Genomic DNA, 19,967 nt, shown 5'->3' with positions numbered 1-19,967 from the left:
AACCTCCTGCCTGTGGACCAATAGTGGCCTACAAGGCCCTTTGCCTCAATCCATGTCCATCTGCCAATCAGAAGACATCCCATGTATCATCGTAAGGTGAGCCCTGCTGGATCAGGCCATTGGTCCATCCAGCCCAGCATCTTTTCCCACAGTGGCCAACCAGATTCACATTATGAGAAGCCCACAAACAGGACCTGAGTGCATCAGAAACTCTTCCTACTTGTGATTCCTGGCTAACTGGGGTTCAGAATCAGATGCATGCTGCCTCTGACCGTGGAGGGAGAACGTAGCCATTGCGGCTAATAGCCCTGAAAGTCTTGTCCCCTGTGATTTCATGTTTTCATTGTTGGGACTTAGTATGAATGTAGGAAAACAAGAAAAGCCAGCCAGGTGCGCCTAAGTAAAGCCCACAAACAGGACCCAAGTGCAAGAGCATCACTCTCCCCACTTTCAATTACCAGCAAGTGGGGTTCAGATGCATTGCTTCTTCTGGCCATGCTCCCCCACTTCTGCCTTCTAGGCGATTGAAGATCATGCCAAGCCCCAGAGCATTCATTATCAGATTCCAAAAGCTTTGTAGACTACGTTACAAGTTGCAAGGTAGTCTACAACGCTTTTGGAATCTGATGATGAGTGATTGGAGGAGATTTGAAAGCAGACTCAGTTGAGACAAGGTCTGAGCTGGTGACCTTCTTCTGGGGTTGAAAAGGAAAGCCATTCATGTCTGAAAGTTGCGGTTTGGGAGTGGTGCCAGTAGAGGCTTTATTCCCGAACACTCACTTGGGTGTGTCTTTTTTATTGTTATATGACCCTGTTAAAACCAGCCTCATGTTGTTCAACTGTACCTACCTAAGGTAGATTGTGCTGGAATTTCCCCCTTGTTCATAGAGCTTGTTTAACCTGTACCCACCAGTAGGCAGACATCTCTGGGTTGTTTCGGGGGGGGGGGTGGAATCCGCCCCCGCCCATCTAGGCAGGTGTCAAATCCCCCCCCCCAAAAAACCCAACATCTGAATGTTTTGTAAAATGTGTGCTGAGTTTTGTGTCTGCTGTTGAAAACACAATTGTTATGAAGCCTAGATAGGCAAACATCTCTTCAAGATCGAGGTGGGAAAGGAGAGGGGCCACTTTACTCTCCAGCAAAAACTGGTGGCGCACAGCAGCAATTGGCTGGGAATAGTGATATTACTAACCACTATTCCCCGTTCCTGACCAAGGCTTGGGAATTTTCCAAACATTTTTAAAAGAAGTTTTCCTGCTTCTTATGTGGCCATAGCTCAGTGACATAATATCTTCATTGTACCCAAGAGGTCCTTTGTTCAGTTCCCAGCAACTCCAGGTAGGGCTAGGAAAGACTCCTTACCTGGAACCCCTGAGAGCTACTGCCAGTCAATGTACATAATACTGATCTAGATGTACCAATGCTCTGATTTAATTTAAGGCAGCTCCCTATGTTGACACAATGAGATGCTTTATAACTTTGCACTTCAGTTGTACACATTGTATACCTACTTCCACTAAAATAAGGATTCTGTATAATTTTCAGTGTCTCTCCCCCAAATTGTGCCCATGTTTGTATACATAGACACATAACCCAACTGATATCTGCATTCCAGACTCCAATGAAATCCATCAATCAGGTCTATTTGCTTTGAAAAGTGTCAATTTCTCCTCCCACCCTTAAGAACACAAGAAAATCCTGCTGAATCAGGCCAATAGACCACCACCTAACCCAGCATCCTGTTCCCACATTGGCCAACCAGGTGCCCCAGTTAGTGGGCAGCCCATCAACAGGATTCAAGCACAAAAGCAACTTTGCCCTCATATGTTTTTCAGCAACTGGGATTCAGAAGCATGACTGCCTCCTACTATGGAGGCAGAGCATAGCAACTGTGGCTAGGAGCCACTGACAGCCTTCATGAATTTGTCCGATTTCCTCTTTTAAAGTCATTCAAGTTGGTGACTATCATAGCCTACTGCAGGAACAAGTTCCATAGTTCAACTATGCACTGCATGAATGTCCCTTTTTTATCTGTCCTGGATCTTACAACATTCAGCTTCATCTGCACAAGTTCTGGTGTTACAAGAACTTTCTCCATGCCATGCCTAATTATATAAACTTATTTCTCCTCTTTTGCACTTTTCCTCTAAACTAAAAAGCCCCAAATGCTGTGATCTTCCCTCATAGGGGAATATCTCTATCCTCCACCTTGGATAATTTTGGTTGCTGTTTTCTGAACCTTTCCTTCTTTAAAATACCTAAATGATTACCTGGGTTCTCTCACCCCACCCCAACCCACTTTTTTTTTTTTTTTGCAGGGCTCATCTCAACGACATGGAGAACATTTATCCCTTTCTCTTCCTCGGTGCGATCTACTCCCTTCTGGACCCCAACCCTACTGTGGCCCGGATCCATTTCTTGATCTTCTTCTTTGGCCGGATTGTCCACACCCTGGCCTACCTTTTGAAACTAAGGGCTCCCACACGTTCAGCGGCCTACTGTGTGGCCCAACTTCCCTGCATCTCTATGGCCCTACAGATCCTCTTTGCAGCCATCAAGTCCTGGTGATTGTTTTGATCTGAGACCTGAAAGGGGTGGGAAACGAGATGGCTGTGTTTGTAAGAGGTGGATAAAGCTCTTCCTTTTCCTTAATGTGGTCTGGTGATGTGCATTTCAACCTCAACCACTGCATCTCTTTGCCTGGATGGACTCTGTCATGTCATCTTCAGACTGGACAGTTTGCTTGGCGATTTCTCCTAGGAGGGGGAGGCACCTTTCTGTTGCTGATGGGCATGTGGCGCAGAGGTTCAGGTCCACAAAATGATGCCATAAATAAAAACACTTATTGCAGTAAAGAATATCTCGCCAGTCCCAAGCTGTCTATTTCAACTCTGGGGGATTTCACTTAGAACAGAACTTGGGATACATGACTTCCAGGGGTGAGAGGTGGCACTCCAGAGCTCTTTATCTGGCCCTCCAGCTTGTTGTGTGCAGTACTGTGGGAAGGAGGGAGAACCCTGCTCTAGTTTTGCATCTTGGGCTGTGTCTCTAGTTCATTCTTGGCACATTGTTTGGGGAATTAGACACAGCAGAACCTTGCTGGTAAGGAAGTTGTTCTGTGTTGAAGGGGAGATTAAAGGATAAGGAAACAGCTCCACCAAGGAGATACTGCAAGACCGAGCAGATGGAATGCAATGTGAACTAAATGCTTTCGGATTCAGCTGTGGGTGTAGCCTCTGGCACACACAGGCTAATAGTATTAGTAGTCGTCATAATAAAAATAATAATGCAAAAAGTTATTGCACTAAGCACAAACCAGTACATTTTTTATAAAGTGAAAAGTGTGAAGACTTTCCTTTTCTCTGTCCCAAATGCTCTCTGCAAATAGAAAAACCAACCTTCAGAGTGGGGACCTGCAACAAGAGCAACACTATATGGGTAGATTTGACCAATCAGTTCTGAAGCCTCATTGCAAGGTCTTGAAAAGAGCTCTGCTGGTTCAGGTGAAAGGAATGGGAATCCTGCAAACAGGACCGGAGTGCAATAGGAATACTCAATACTTGTGATTCTGAGCAACTGGCATTCAGAGGCATATTGCCCTCAGTGAATCAACCTTTCAGCCAGGGTCTGGTGCTCTTCAAATGTTTTGGGCTCCAACTCCCATCAGTCTCAGTCAGCACAGCCATGTGATGCTGGGGCAGATGCATGCACAGCTGTACAAACTGAGCGCTGATGGAAGCTGTAGTCAAAAAAAAAGTTGGAAGGCAGCAAGTTGTCAGAGGCTGCCCTCTAGTGATACTTTGTGGTTATGTCAGGCAAATGCCTCCTCATTTTTGCTGTTCGCATCCATCTGTATTAGAAATCAATGGACTACGCTTCCAGGGGTGAAACAAACCACAGCTTTAGCAGCACAGAAGTGACTCCGCTGGAGTTCAAAGCCTGGGCAGTGTGGTCCAAAGGAAAGCAGAGCAATATGTTGGGCACCAGGAGTTTCCAGAAGGAGGCATACAAGGTGCCATTCAATAGGGACTCCACTCCGGATTTGTGTAGGGTTTAATCCTTAGCCTTTTTTTCTCCCAAACATATCCTGCAAGTTAGCGGAGGTTTGGGATCAGCATTTTCCTTCTCCAGGATGGGCTCCTTTCCCAGGTTAACAGCGACCCTCACCTGCCTCTACCGTCAGCACATGCAGAAACTGCCTTCTTGACCATGGGACACACTATTGGTCTGGTGCACTAAATCTGCTGGAGCCTGTCTTTGCATGCAGGGGAAGTCCCTAACACACTGGGGGTTTGAGACTCATGGGGTTGATGGGTCTCAGTGCCTCCTCATCTTTTAAAATACCTGTCCTAGAGCTCATCTTTCCAAGGAACTATTAATTGGTGTTTTTTTAAAAAAATTGTTCCAACCTGACCTGGGACCTGCTGGTGAAGGTAGAGTAGCAGCAGTAGTAGCAACAGTAGTAGTAGTAGCAGCAGTAATAATAATAATAATAATAATAATAATAGAGAGGCAGTATGGTGCAGTGATGGTGTAGACCAGTAGGCAGACATCTCTGGGTTGTTGTTTTTGGGGGGTGGAATCTGCCCCCGCCCATCTAGGCAGGTGTCAAATCCCCCCCCCAAAAAAACCCAACATCTGAATGTTTTGTAAAATGTGCGCTGAGTTTTGTGTCTGCTGTTGAAAACACAATTGTTATACCAGTTATAATTTCCATTTGATTTTTTTAAAAAATATTTTGCTCAGCTTGACTTTGAGTGGACTCCCCTGTGGCATCGGATATTGGCTCGGCCCTTCTCCACATACTGTACGGTAAATGCTCTCCTCCAAGTTAGCGATACGAGTCACAACACAGTACAAACACCAAATCACAGAGGTGGTTTGAATGTGGCATGTAGAAACCGTCTGATATTTATTTTGTAAGCATTGAATTAAAAACAAAACAAAACAGTCAGATTTCACCATCCACTATTATGGTCATGCCATCTCTGGCAGCTATTTTGAAACAAAGAGAGTTCCTTGAAACTTGTAGAGTTTGGAATAATTTGGAATCATAACCACCCACATTTTGAGTTGCAGAGAAATTGCAGAACTGGGTTTCTTTCCTCTAGCTCTTCCTGGTCTGTGCTGCTTTGCAAATCTCTTCCATTCCCCCTTTTTCCCCCACCTGGTTTTTTTCTTTAAAAAAAAATCCAAATGAAAATTTGACTTTTCATTATTTCATTTGTGAACATTTTCTTGAGTCTAGAAGTCTGGAAGAATCAGCTCATTACCAACCAGAATTTGCAAAGCTCAAACTCCTCAATATCTCTTGCCCCTTACTTAGGCTTCTGTAGGCAGTGAAATTTCTCCTCTCCCTTCACTGGCAGGAGATTCTGTTCAAATTCTTTGGAGGAACAACCTGCATCTCCTCCTTATACACAATTCCATAGTCTCCAATTGCTACGAAAAAGCTGGAACCTTCACAAAAACCCTCAAGTCATCACAGCTTCTCTCTGACACGCAGAGTCCCAAATTCCCCAAGCCAGCAAATCGGCATATGGATGGGGTACGAAATGGTACAAAGGAGAGTTGATTTGATCCATCCCTCCTCTGCTTTTCTGTATCTCCTGTTGAGGGTCACACTGTTTCTCACTCACCACCCAAGCCAGAGGTGATTGGCTGTGAGGTGACAAGGGTAGAGGCTGATTGGAAAGCAGGGTGGCATGTGCAATGGGGACTCCACCTGTGATTTGCAGGAATGAGGTGAGGGAGAGAGGCTGGTCATCAGAAAGGATGACTGTAAAAAGATGTGCCAGAGGCCTCCGGGAAAAGGTGGATTGGGGAGATAAGCTAAGTGAGAGAGAGGTGGAGCTGTGTTCATCCTGGAATAGTTTATAATACAGGTCATTGGCAGCGCACTGCTATGACCCTTCTACATTTCAGAGGTTCCTATCACCTCTCACCAACTCCCCTGTTCTGCACATCCTGTAGCCACTCTTACAACCACACGGCATACATACCATGTCAGCCACAAGTGTCTTTGTTTATTAAGGATGACCGAGGCCAAATCCACACCATACATTGAAAGCACTATGAGACCACTCTAAGCAGCCACAGCTTTCACCAGCCCCCAGCAAAGCAAACTGGGAGCTATAGCTTGTAGCCACAAACCACTGCCACCAGCAAGCAGCATAGAGGACAGACAGCTTTTCTGTGGCAAACAGGTACACTCTAGTCTAAGGCCCCACATTCTCTATGCATTTGAAGCAGTATTATACCACTTTAAAGTGTCAAAGATGGATTGACTGTTAAACCACTGGTTGATTGTATAGACCAGTCCTAAAGAGGTTTTTCTGGAAATCACAAAAGGAATGGCATACCCTCCAACATTCCTCAGGTGAAAATAGGGGCTTCTCAATTTACATCTGTATCCCAAATAGATTCTGACATTCAAAAATTTCCTGGGTTTATCAGGTGGCTTCTCCCCTACATACATAATAATAGTTTGGATGATAATTCCACCTGAGCATCCTTAAGTAATTTGAAATTATCAAGGTCTGTTGTTGTTGTTGTTGTTTAGTCGTTTAGTCGTGTCCGACTCTTCGTGACCCCATGGACCAGAGCACGCCAGGCACTATCAAGGTCTACCAACTGAGTTTAACAGTTAAAGGGGGGTGGGGCAGGGAGTACCATACACCACAATGTGTTTGAATGTTTCTTTATATTTTAGATTTCCTTATTTCAAATACACATCACTGAACAATTTTTTTAATTAAAAAAATGGCTATCTGCATGCTTGTTTATATTCAGTTTTCCTCTCCCTCCCATTGCCTGATGTAACACATCTTCCCCTTCTCACACATTGTTAGGTTAGGCTGGTTCTGCTATTGTTTACTTTGTGTTGGCTCAATTCTCTCTTCCTGGATTGGGGCAGAGTGGCTGTAGGCTGCTGACAGACGGCTCCAGGGGCTTCATTGTTTGTGATGAGAGCTTTGGGGGTGCTTATGCCTCCAGAGGTTGAATGACAGTCTTGTGTCTTGGGGCATCCAATCCATTCAGCACTCCCTGCCTCTGAGTCCTGTCCCTCCCTGGGACTCAACATCCCATCAACCCAATGCCCTGCTCATCCTAAAGAGAAAGACACACACACACACCAGTTTTTGAAAGCCAAAGGGCATGACCCTCAAATGGTGCACAACCTCTCTGGAAACCAGCAGAGTAAGCAGGGTATCTGATAATCTCTTACAGGACCACTCTAAGTTATTGTGAGTTCCTCTCTTATTTCCCAGAGGGTGTTTTTAAAGGAATGGGGTGTGCGCATTTGAGCAAGAATGAAAAATGCAGCTTCTCTGTTACAGCAACGTTGAGTTGTTGTATACCCCAAAAATGTACACTTGTACCATGTGGGGCTGGATGAGTGAATACAGGTACAGCGGGGTTCAGAAACTTTCATCAAGTTCTCAGGAGGTAAAGTTCTTCTCTTTCAAAACTGCAGGTGAACAGCTCTGAACTTTTGATCTGCTGAGAAAACAAAGGGTTAAGTAACTGCAGGGTGATTTGGCTTTACTCACATCGCCTCTGGAGGGTTTCATAGTTGCTCTTGGCCACCCAATCTGCTAAAATCAAACCCTGCCAGAGTGTCCCATTCCTTCGTTCCTCAAAGCCAATGAATTTGACTTCTTTCTTCTCAAAGAGTTAACATGGCCCTCTGTCTGTCCTTTATTTAATTTGGGGGGAAAGAAAGACATTGTGAACGTCTGTCTTCCAGAGAGGACGTGAAAGAGACAAAGGAGAGGACGTAAGAGAGACAGACAACGTATGAAGGTGTTGGTGTTGCTGGAGCAAGAATCATCAAGGTCTCGGCTGCCCAGCAGGGCTGGACTTTGAAGCAGGCAGGGGTGGAGATCCTGGCTGCAGGGGAACATGAGGCAGGCTTGCCTCTTCGGCACGATCCCGTGGTCAGTTCACAGTGGGCACCTGGTTCTGATGAAGGCTGAACTCTTTGGCTTTGAGGCGTAAGCTGGCAATGCTGTTGGCCATGTTGACCCCTTGGGTGGGCGTGGTGGGGCTGCTAGAAGTGTACGAAGGCACTGTGTTGCTGAGCCATGCGAGGTGGGGAGAGAGGGAAACAAAAAAGAGTTATAAGTCTTAACAGCAACTGTTGCTTGCTCAAGGCCACCCACCCTCTCCCCACGTCGCATCTCTCATCAGTCCTACTTCACATCAGATGTGTGGTGTTCCAGGGTTGGGGCAGGTGGGTAAAAATGGGAGCTCTGTAGCCACTGATTCTTCTCACCCTTTGTGCTGTTTGGAACCAAAAATGCCGAAAGGAGGCAAGTTAGCCACTGAAGATGGGCTCTAGGGTTACTCTGGAGAAGGGGTGTGGGAAGCTCACCAAGGAGTCATTCTGTCTGCTCCAAAGCTAAGCGTTTAGGAATACTGACAAACACAATGGGCTTCAAGACGAAGGTGTGGAAAGGTTATGGAACTTCGTGGAAAACTCCACTTAAGAAGATATTGGAGCACTCCAAACCATTTGAGCACATGTGTGCACAGAAAATTGCAGACCTAGCTGAAAGGCAACACATGGAGATCTGCAGTGATCATTGAAATGCAGCCCTAATTATCATTATTGTACAATTATAACAGTATTGAGAAGGGGTGTGACTGTGACTTTCTCACACTTCTGAATTTCCCCCTACACTACAGGTTCACACTTTCTTGAATGTTTTTGCTGGGCTGTAATATGTCCTGGAGCTCTGGTCATGGCTATTCGTTATCTAGGGGAAGGACAGAGAGAGGTGTGTGACTGTATTTTTAGCAGTACCAGTAAAAAGATAAACCCCAAACTTGCTTCTTGAGATCAGCATCTTTTTCTGAATATGTTGTGGGAGCCTCTGCAGATCATCTCATACTCTATCACAGGCACCCCCAATCTTCGGCCCTCCAGATGTTTTGGACTACAATTCCCATCTTTCCTGACCACTGGTCCTGTTAGCTAGGGATCATGGGAGTTGTAGGGCCAAAACATCTGGAGGGCCGCAGTTTGGGGATGCCTGCTCTATTATCTCAATCCATCTTGCATGACTCTGATTGTGTGCTTGCCTTCATTTGCAATTTCAGTAACTGACAAAGCTATGCTGCTCTCTGAACTGAATTCCTTTACACTTCTAAATTCTGTTTCCCTTTGAAGTGGAGCAGCATGCTCTGATTTTAGACCATCTCTCTCCTCATGCTCCCTTGCAAAATACACATTCTCTATGCAACTGAAGCCACTTCAGTTTCCCTTCTTTTCTTGTCCCTGGTCTTGTTAGCACTTCTGTTTGAAAATGGATATAATTATTGTTGCTAATCTGCTTTGTAGGTCTGTGTAGGAAAATGGTCTGGGTTCTTTTCTGCACAGAAAGGAAAACTGAAGACTGCTCTGGACTTACCTGTATTGGGATGTTGTTGACCAGGAGAGATAGTCTGGGCTCAGGTTGGTTGCACGGGGGGCCATGGGTTGTTCAATGGCTGCATCTTGGCTGTAGGATTTGAGGAGTGATGCCGATCTGTTGGCAAGCATGGCCCTCTCATTTCGGCGAAATTTGGCTCTCCGGTTCTGAAACCATACCTGGCAGAGAGGAAGAGTGCTAGGATGTTATTTTAATATGCAATTTAAGGAAGATAATACTGAGTAAGAACAAGAGTCCATTCAGCTCAATATTGTCAACACTGACTGGCAGCAGCAGCTCTCCAGGGTTTCAGGCAGGGGACATTCCCAGCCCTACCTGGAGATGCCAATGGGGGCTGAAGCTAGGACCTCCTGCATCCAAAGCAGATGCTCCAACACTGAGCTGCAGCCTTTCCTCTAAAAGAAGAATAAATATTCCAGTCCTCATGGCTCTGAATAAATATGCATGGGCAGAATTAAACATGGGAAGCTGTCTAATACAGAGTCAGACCCTTGGACAGTCTAGCTCAGTTGCTGGCAGTTGCTCTCTTCAGTTTCAGGCATAGTATTTTCTCAGCCCTACCTAGAGATGCTATCAGGAATAGTTCCAGGGGCCTTCTGCATGCACAGAAGATGCTCTACCACAGAATTACAGGGAGCTTGAACATCCACAACTTCATTCCGGTCCCTGCAGGTGTACATCTCTGGAGAGATGGTTACCTTCAGCTATTCCCTTCTCCCTCTCACCTGCACTCTGGCCTCGCTAAGGCTGACCCTCCGTGCCAACTCCTCCCGGACAAAGGCATCAGGGTAGTGCGTCCTCTCAAAGACCCTCTCCAGAGCCTGGAGCTGGCTGCTGTTGAATGTGGTGCGGTTTCTCCTCTGCTTCTTCTTCCGCTTGGTGGAGGTGCGGGATGCATTCAAGCTCTCACCTGTTGGGGGGGAAAAAGAGAGGCAATGATGACACCACAATGAAGCCACAAGAACATAAGAAGAGCCTGGTGGATCAGGCCAATGGTCCATTTCATCCAGCATCCTTTTCTCACTGTGGCTGAACAGTTTCCTATGGAAAACCAGCAAGCAGGATCTGAGCTCAAGAGCCCTCTCCCCTCCTGTGGTTTCCGGGACTGGTATTCAGAAGCATTGCTGTCTCTGAATGTGGAGGCGGAGCATGGCTAGTAGCCATTGATAATCTATACATACACATCACACCTGGGTGGGCAGGAACTACTCTTAATGTACCTGGAGAAGAAAAAGCTGAGAGATACGATAGCCAGCTGGAAGTGTATCACATGAAAGAAAGAATAGACTTGTTTCCTGCTGCTCCAGAGAGGAGGACTGTGGGAAATTGCAGTCATGCCTCTCACCTGGAAGGAAATTAACTCCTTTATTCACCCTCCTTTTTCACCATATGAATGAACTCACTGAGATAGGAAGTGCCTGAGCTTGCTCGCTACCAGCTCAGACCAGGTGCTTAGCACTATTTCACTATATTTTGTATCCCAAGATTTCTCCCTGTGTTTAATTGTTGCTTCATGGGAGAAAGGAATGAACCTGACCTTTGGAACTTTGTAAGTAAAGCATGTTTTAAACTTGCTAACGTGTGCTCGCTGCTAAGAGGGGTAGAAATGGGTAAGATCTGGTAGTGACTCAGGATAGGATATTTAAAAGGTTCAACAACCTAAATCCCCACAATATTTTGCCACTTGCTTTTGTGACTCTAAAACTCTGTTGTTGGGGCTTTCTCTATTACCAGAGTTTGCTTGCCCAGCATTTCTGGATGTAGGCATTGGGTGTGTTCATTTATTAATTACCCCACATGGGTGATCTGTATGTATCTATTCCCCCACCCACCCAAGGACCTGAACCAATGGATTCAAATTACAAGAAATGAGAGTCTGACTAAACATTAGAAAGAACTTTCTGATAGTAAAAGCTGTTATACAGTGGAAATAACTCCCTCAGGAGGTGGTGGACCCTCCTTCCTTGGAGGTTTTAAAGCAGAGGTTGGGTGGCCATCTGTCATGGATGCTTTAGCTGAGATTCCTGCATTGCAGAGGGGGGGGTGGACTAGATGAGTCTTTGGTTCCCTTCCAACTCTACTATCACGTGATTCTATAAAATGCAGCCTAGGAAGGTGCAGTCTGCCAGAGAATGGTCCCTGGGCGTGTGTTTCAGTTTAAATTCTGTCCTGAAATCCTATACAGCAATTTTGCCTCCCACTCTCTTATGCAAACATCTGGCTTCCATTTGTTCCCTAATGGCGGGAAAGAAAGTTATTTTGGAATTCACTTTTTTTTAAAAAGGAATAATTTTATGACAGCCCCTTTGATTTTCAGCAGGGTTGCCCAGATTCTTCTGCTGTGTGTCAAATCTAAGTGACTGTGATGTGGCGAAATGTTTTGGATTGCTCACTAAGAGATGGGTTGGGATTGAGGGCACAAGAGACTCACTCTAAAACAGGGGGGGGGCTCAGCCCTTGGCTCCTCAGACCTCTCCACCTGGCCCTCAGAACCCTTCCCAGGCCACACCTCTCACTGCTTTGCACCCCCTCTGGGTGATTTTGTACTGTCTTTGAGCTGGCCATGCTTCTTGCCTGCCTGGATGGAAGATGGCACACCCCTCAGACATTCCTCAGTGGAAAACAGGGACATTTCTCATTCTTCCCCACCCCAACTGAACCTACTCGACCCTCTACCTGCAGAGCATTTCCACCACCCTGCTCCCTGCCTGCACCTCAGAGCCATGCATCACACAAGGCTATGCCTCGGTGTTGGTGGCAGATCTCTTCCTCCTCATCCGCTCTCCAGCAGCCACTATTGTGCGGATGCCTGATGATCATCTTCCAAAGCAACTACTGTACTCTATTCCGAACTTTAAAAATGGAAAGAGTAATGCTGGTGGTCAACAAAAGAGGTTTAAAGACTGTCTCAAGGCAACTCTTTTAAAAATGCAGTATAAACGCTGACAACTGGGAAACACTGGCCTGCGAGCGCTCCAGTTGGAGAACAGCCTTTACCAAAGGTGTCATGGGCTTTGACGACACTCGATCTCAGGACGCAAGGGAGAAACGTGCTAAGAGGAAGGCACGCTTGGCAAATCCACACTGTGATCAACTCCCACCCGGAAACCAATGTCCCCACTGTGGAAGGACGTGTGGATCCAGAATTGGCCTCCACAGACACTTACTGAGTCATTGTTAAATCCGTGTTTATGGAATACAATCTTACTTGGCTACGAGTGATCGCCAAAGAGATTGAGTTGCCCAAGAGAGGAGGCTGGCATTTAAGGTGGCCATGGAGAGGCAGTAGGGTGCTCCCTCGCAGCTGCAACTGTCGCTCAGGGCAAGGGCTGGCTCATGCTCACCCCTAAGCTCAGCAGTACTGGTACTGATAGGAAATAGGGACATTCTGGGATCAAATCAGAAGCTTTTGTAATTCCGGGGCTGTCCCTGGGAAATTGGGACACTTGGAGAGTATGGGATAAGGAAAGGGGGATACGTGCAGAAACTAACCCACTGTGCAAAGGGGGAAAATTCGTATTGGTTGTTCTGTCAACTTTTGCCTCTGGCTCCTCGCACCACTGGCATGTGCATCCCTCTACCCGCCCCCTCCCACCACCACCACCCCAGAAGGAAAATGTGGCCTTTGGACTAAAAAGGGTTTCCCACTCCTGCTCTAAAATAACTTGTTGATAATAATTTTCCTGCCTTCCAAAGCAAATAGCCAGTTGTAAGCTTGCCCGCCTGCCTTCCTGGGGGTGAGACTAGGCAACCCCTTTGCATCTTTCCCAATTCTACAGTTCTATTATTCCTCTGGCACCTCTGCTTTAACCCTTCCTTCTCCTCTTATTCGGCTTAGCTGAAGGGGTGGAAATAGCCTGGAGTGCATTAACTGTACATACCGCCAAAGAAAAATAACTGCAGCTCCTTTCTAGTTAGCTCTAACCTCTCTCTCCCAGAATCCCTTCCCCACCCCCTCGAAATAACAATTATGGTAAAATGTGACCCAGAGGCTGCAGACATCTCTAAGCAAATAAATAGGCTTTATTAATTAACACACTTTCTTAGCAAAACGGAACCGCAGTTCGATCTCAGGTGGTCTGAATTAGCAAAAGCAAACAAGGTGCTTAACATGGATTTAACAAATTCACACTGACTCGGCCGGATTTGGAGGGATGTCCTTTGCCCAGAAATTGTTTGGAAAGGCAGGACCTGTCACCCACCCATTCTCACAGGTCAGTTTTTGGAAATGAAGTGGTCTCCTTCACAGCTGGGATGAGACACCGGTGGCTCTTGAGACATTGCTCGACTCTTAATTCCCATCAGTCCCAGACAGCAGCAACAAGGACAGTGGGATATGTATCTAGGTGAAACTTTCGATTTCATTTCTCTCTCTCAGGCCATTCTAAAGTTCAAGTTCTCCACATTTCCACTTCATGCAATTTTTAAAAAGTCCTTATTCACCAGCATTTTTGTATGTATGTATGTATGTATGTATGTATGTATGTATGTATGTATGTATGTACCCTGTTTCTCATATTTTAAGACATACCCATAAAATAAGCCATAGCAGGATTTTTAAGCATTCAAGGAATATAAGCCCTACCCCGAAAATAAGACATAGTGATAGGTGCAGCATCAATGCCGGCTGCGGCAGGAGGAGGAGGAGGAGGGAAAAAATAAGACACCCCCTGAAACTAAGCCATAGTGTTTTTTTTTTTTAGGAAAAATAAATATAAGACAGTGTCTTATTTTTGGAGAAACACGGTATTTGCTTGCTTGCTTGCTTGCTGCCCATCTGGCCAGCTACTCTGAGCAGCTTCCAACAAATTTAAAACATCGAACACAGTCACACATTAAACATAAAAAAACTTCCCTATACAGGGCTGCCTTCAGGTGTCTTCTAAAAGCCTGATAGTTGTTTATTTCCATGACATCTGATGGGAGTGTGAATTTACCCTAATGTGTGTGTGTGTGTGTGTGTGTGTGTGTGTGTGTGTGTGTGATTTTGCCTAATGGGCACTTCTTTGCAAAGCGATTTCTCCTGATATAATGCATTTTTGCAAGCCATTTTCACAAATGAAGCCAGGCCAGTGAAGGGTGTGAGCTGAAGAGGCACCCCAAGGTCCAAACAGAGGTAGCTGGAGGCCCCTCCAGGCCTGAGATTCTACACGCCTGCTCCAGCAATTTCCCATGGAAAAGGTGCCAAGACTGTCTCACAGGATATGGCTTTTTTTTTCTGCTTACGCTTGTGGAAAGGGGAAAATACGTGTGATGTGCCACAGCTAACCTCAAGCGGCTCTAAGTGCTAAAGCTGGCTTTTGGGGGAAAGAAATTGGAAGTGCATAACAACTTGGACAGGAATCAGATATCTTTGCACAGTTAAAAGAAAATAAACTCACAAATCCTGGTCTTCTTCAAAGTGTTACAATGGTTGTGCACCATCCCCAATCTCTGCCGAGCGGCAGAAAGATTTCAGGGGGTTCCAGGGTTGTGTTTCATTGGGAAATCAAGGCACGGTGGAGACTGGTGTCTTTAAGAAATATGGTTTGTTGTACACATATTTACACCTGGGTCTACTTTGGAGTATTACGTGTCAAGAGGGGCTTGTTCCCCACAGCTGTCCAAGGCATCCTTCAAACCATCTCTGTGCCTCTGTCCCAGCCTGCCAAGATGGTTCTGCCTTTCACAGCAGCTCACCAGTTTCACCCCCTTCTTCCCCAACCTCTAAATTTCAATAGGACACATTTTTCCTGTAACTTCTCCCTCTCATCTCTACTATTTACTGGAAGTTCAGGTGAAAGAGGGTTAATGACTGGCCACTGCCAGGTAATTACACCTTGGACTCAGCTGCAATGGCAAAGAAAAAGAGCTTTATATGTGTTGTTTAGGCATGGTAACAGTGTGACACCAAATGGCGCTGTGGAGTTCCGTTTTTGCCAACCCAATTTCTCATACAAAGCTTACAACAGCGTTTAACTGAAACGCTTCTTTGATGTGCCTAGATCCAGCCCTTGATAGTCCTTCTCCCCAGGAGATTTCCTGGTTTAGCCTGCATTTTAAACCTAGCATCTGGCATCTTCTCTTCAATACTCTAAATACAGTCATACCTCGGTTTAAGTATGCCTTACCTCGGTTTAAGTACGCCTCGGTTTGAGTACTTTCAGTTTAAGTACTCCGCGGACCCGTCTGGAATGGATTGATCCACTTTCCATTACTTTCAATGGGAAAGTTTGCTTCAGGTTAAGTACGCTTCAGTTTAAGTACTCCACGGACCTGTCTGGAACGGATTAAACTACTTTCCATTACTTTCAGTGGGAAAGTTTGCTTCCGGTTAAGCATGCTTCAGGTTAAGTACAGACTTCTGGAACCAATTGTCTACTTAAACCAAGGTACCACTGTATTATCTAAATGTTACCATTTCTTAGTTTCTAACATTCCCATACTCTAGCAGTTACAGGTATCCTTTCACCCCAAAACTCTGTAACAAAAGTTTTGACCCATATGGCTACTTTCCTTTAGGGTAAGGTTAACAGATTTTTTTTCAATGAATCCGGGGACACTTTTCAACTTCAGTAGGAATGCTAGGATTTTGTCAGGGGACGGATTTGTAAATCCGGGGACTGTCACCGGGAAATGGGGACGTCTCTGGTAACCTTACTGTAGGGCAAAGGTGGACAGTCTTCCCCCCCCTCCCCTCGCTCCATACCCAATAGTAGGCAAGATCAGAGCCGGAAGGGGATGGAGACATGCCCCTTTCCTCCATTTTTCTGCCACTTCCCTTCTCTCCCTCTTTTTTCTGTTACTTCCACTCCTTTTCTCTCTCACACATCCTTGCTGCCACCTCCCATCTATCTTGCTCACTTTCTTCACCGCCTCCTTTTTTCTCACACTCCCTTTCTGCCTCCCCCTTCTCTCTCACACTCAGGATAGGTTAAATTCCCTTCTCTGGCCCTAATCCAACTTCCCTCCCAGTGTCATGGGATCTAATCCCCGGCCTGACTCCTCTTATCTAGCTTGGCCCTTAATGAGCACACCAAGTCTCTACCGAAACATCTGCAAGAAATGTCATAGGTCTTTTATCTTCCTCTCTACCACCTAAATCCTGATGTTCGTGGAGTGTTTTTTGTTTCTGTTTTTAATTGGTGAATTGGAATGGGTAATATGTTATTACAGGTTCTGGGTGCCAGAGTTTGTGAGTGTAAGTCACTCACAATTCTAGGGTTCAGTAAAAGTTAGAATTAATGAGGTTTGGCTAAATTGTGCCCAACTCAATTTATGCTATTAAGCCAGGCTAGTTTGGCAGAGATAGCTGGATGGGGGTCTTGGAAGAACGAATGCTGATGATGGTTGAACTGTTAACCCATTAAGAAGGCTATTAACAGATATTGGTGGAAATGGTGGAAGTCCCTCTGTGAATTGAGGTGTCCTTAGTCAGCAGAGCCAAAGGCCAGCTTTTCAGGAGGAAGAGGGGAAATGGCAGTGGGCATTGACATATGTGAACAGGAAGAAGTGTCATCTTTGCAAGCTGGGGGATGGGGGAACCAGAGCAGGGGTGAGTGGCCTGTTTTATGCTGCAGAAAGGGTCAGATATGATGTTTGGGGGTCTCTTGGAGTCTGAGGCTGCAGCAATGGGAGGAGGAGCACAACCCTCTTGGGATGTGAATTCTCTGCACTCTCTCCATCTAGAGATGCAGATTGTATGTTGTTGGCATCCATCTGTCTTGAGAGACAACGGAGTGGGCCTGGGGGGGTTGAATTCAAACTGCTGCATTAGCAGCACCAAAATGACCTCTCTGCAGCACAAGCATGACCAGTGTATACGGAGGTCCTAGGCTGACCAGACAACAAGACCCCATTCTCAGCCGCACTGATGTGGTCCAAAGGGAAGAAGAAGAAGAAGAAGAAGAAGAAGAAGAAGAAGAAGAAGAAGAAGAAGAAGAAGAAGAAGAAGAAGAAGAAGAAGAAGAAGAAGAAGAAGAAGAAGAAGAAGAAGAAGAAGAATAGTTTGGATTTGATATCCCGCTTTATCACTACCCTAAGGAGTCTCAAAGCGGCTAACAATCTCCTTTCCCTTCCTCCCCCACAACAAACACTCTGTGAGGTGAGTGGGGCTGAGAGACTTCAGAGAAGTGTGACTAGCCCAAGGTCACCCAGCAGCTGCATGTGGAGGAGCAGGGAAGCGAACCTGGTTCCCCAGATTACGAGTCTACCGCTCTTAACCACTACACCACACTGGAAGCAGAGCAAAACACTTGGCATCTTGGCTACAGGAGTTTCAAAAGGAGGCGTACAAGGTGCCACCCAACCACCTTAGGGATTCCACTCTGGATTTAAGTAGGGTTTCCTTAGCCTTTTCTTGCAAAGATGTCCCACAAGGCAGCACAGGTTTAGGATCAGTTTTCCTTCTCCTAGAAGGGCTCCCTTCCCAGGTAGACAAGCCTCATCTGCCTCTCACTTCCCTCTACAGGATGTGCTGTACCTATGTGTAAGTACTGTAATCCATATATCATAAGGACACTGCAGTCTCTGCTTTGCCTTTGTTCCAAAAAGTAACCCAGATCCTGGCAAGCGCTCTTGGTACCCCTGGAATCTCACACTGTTCGGAGGTGGTGTGCCACACTGGTGTCAGAAGTGGGATCTGTGTTTTCTAGAGGAAAAGGGCTGAGGGCTAGATGTGCCTGAGCCGAAATGGAGGGAGAAACAGCAGCATTCCTAGAGCAGGAATGCTGCTCTAGCAGCAGGTCCAGCAACAAGATGCAGGAAAAAAACAACAACAACCCAGCAGTTTTATAAAATAGAGCAGCAGCTGGCAAAGTGGCAGAGAGGCCTTAGTGGAGAGGAAAACATGACTCCAAGCAAGGTGAGTGCTCTGCCAGATGGAAAGATGCTACAAGTGCTGGAGGTGACCCAGGATTTAGGCACAAACTATTTTGAGCCTTGTATGAAAATGCTCAATCTAACCCAGGGTGGTCCTGGGGTATAGTATTATATTCCGAGTAAAATCATCATAGTACTACTTCTGGATATGGGGGGTGGGGTGGGAGGGAAAGCAAATTAATTCTCATTCTTTCTAGGTCAGCTATCTGGCAAGGCGACGTTGTTTTGCCTGAAATCACATTCAGGCTGGAGGAGAGACAGACTCTCAGGTTTTCTTTTTCTTCACTTTATAGTTGTAAAGAATAGCTGCTTGTAGGGGTGGGATTCACTTGGTCTGTTTTTCATGGCGGACTGACTTCATCCAACATTCCTGCACTTGTTTGTGGATCTGAACATGCCTCCTAGTCAGATGACACTTCGCTCCTGATTTTGTGGTTTACTTTGAGCATGCAAAAAAGGCTGCACGAAAATATGTATTATTGCATAAAAGATGCACAGGAAGTGCATGGTGTGTGTTTTTGTTTTACTGGCGAGTGCACCAGAAATCACTGCAAAGTATGTTTCACATATAAACGGTACACAAAATGCACATGACAGAATGGCATGCAATGAAACGCAACAGAACAGGACAGAATGAGATGCAACAAAATAGAATGGGACAGCAAGAAAACAGAATGGGTCAGGACATACTGCCCTACTACAAGATGCAACAGACCTATGTCTGTGTGCCACTGAGGCCTAAACAGGATGGAATTAACTGCTCAGTCCATCCCTAACTGATTCTGGTGTAGGCAATCTTCCTACTTCTCTCTCCATGGCTAGATATACACTGATCTTGGGGGGGGGGAGAGAGAGAGCGTTTTAAAAATCACAGTAATTTAGCTCTCAATGTACTTTCCCATTGGCAACAGATCACTGCTCTACAGCGCCCTCAGGTGTCACATTTTTATAACACATTTTTAACGTTTTAACTGACCAGTGTAGATTAGTCCCATGTCTCCTCAGTGTAGATTAGTCCCATGTCCTTCTGAATTCAACAGGGCCTACATCTAGGCAAATGGGTTTAAGAGTGCAGCTGTCACTGAGGCTGGAAATGTGGAACCTCAGGCCTGGAGGCCAGGTGTGGCCCTCCAACCCCTGTCTATATGGTCCTTGGGACTCGCTCCATCCCTTCCCCAGCCCAGCCCCCTCTCCCCCTTGCTGGCCTTGCTCTGCAAACCTCCTTGAGTGCTTTGGCTAGCCAGAAAACATCCCTCAATGGGATTATGCCTCTTGCTTGTCAGGATGGGGAGTTGTGTTCATAGTAATGTCTGAATTCTCCATGATTTGAACAGTAGCCTATTTCACAATGGTAAAGGTGAAATGTTTGTTGCTCTACCTACAACTTTTTTGCTTCTGGCTGGCTCCACCCACTGCTATCATGCAGCCCTCAGAACGTTTCCCACAAGGGAATGTGGCCCCCAGTCTGAATTAAACAATCCCTCAACACTGATTTAGGAGCCCAGCCAAAACAAAAAACTTTTCAATTTACCCAGGGATTTTAGCTGATCGTCTCTAACTTTTGGCCTTTCACATTTTATTTGCTGCTTGTTGACTTTGGATTGCTGTTGGGGGTTTTTTATGCTTCACCCACAATGCAATTATTCCTGCATTACAGAGGTTAGGCTGGA

General features: G+C 45.9%; 2 protein-coding genes across 4 annotated transcripts in view; one reads left to right on the top strand and one right to left on the bottom strand.

The window, feature by feature from the left end:
• PTGES (prostaglandin E synthase) overlaps positions 1-2,859 on the top strand; it is a 29,204-nt gene extending 26,345 nt beyond the window's left edge. For all 3 annotated transcript variants that reach the window (XM_060270583.1, XM_035113056.2, XM_035113057.2), the window contains exon 4: positions 2,320-2,859. In XM_060270583.1, coding sequence (XP_060126566.1) covers positions 2,320-2,569 — 250 coding nt within the window. In that variant the 3' untranslated portion in view covers positions 2,570-2,859. The remainder of the gene's footprint in view (positions 1-2,319) is intronic.
• A 2,022-nt stretch (positions 2,860-4,881) lies between these two features.
• The window catches only part of PRRX2 (paired related homeobox 2), a 62,660-nt gene continuing 47,574 nt past the window's right edge, over positions 4,882-19,967 (bottom strand). Inside the window, exons 2-4 of the mRNA XM_035113054.2 lie at positions 10,164-10,348; positions 9,418-9,596; positions 4,882-8,081 (exon numbers count right to left, since the gene is read on the bottom strand). Coding sequence (XP_034968945.1) covers positions 7,943-8,081; positions 9,418-9,596; positions 10,164-10,348 — 503 coding nt within the window. The 3' untranslated portion in view covers positions 4,882-7,942. The remainder of the gene's footprint in view (positions 8,082-9,417; positions 9,597-10,163; positions 10,349-19,967) is intronic.

This window comes from Zootoca vivipara, chromosome Z, assembly GCF_963506605.1.
Source record: "Zootoca vivipara chromosome Z, rZooViv1.1, whole genome shotgun sequence".
NCBI lineage: Eukaryota > Metazoa > Chordata > Lepidosauria > Squamata > Lacertidae > Zootoca > Zootoca vivipara.
This window is presented reverse-complemented; position numbering and strand designations above follow the sequence as displayed.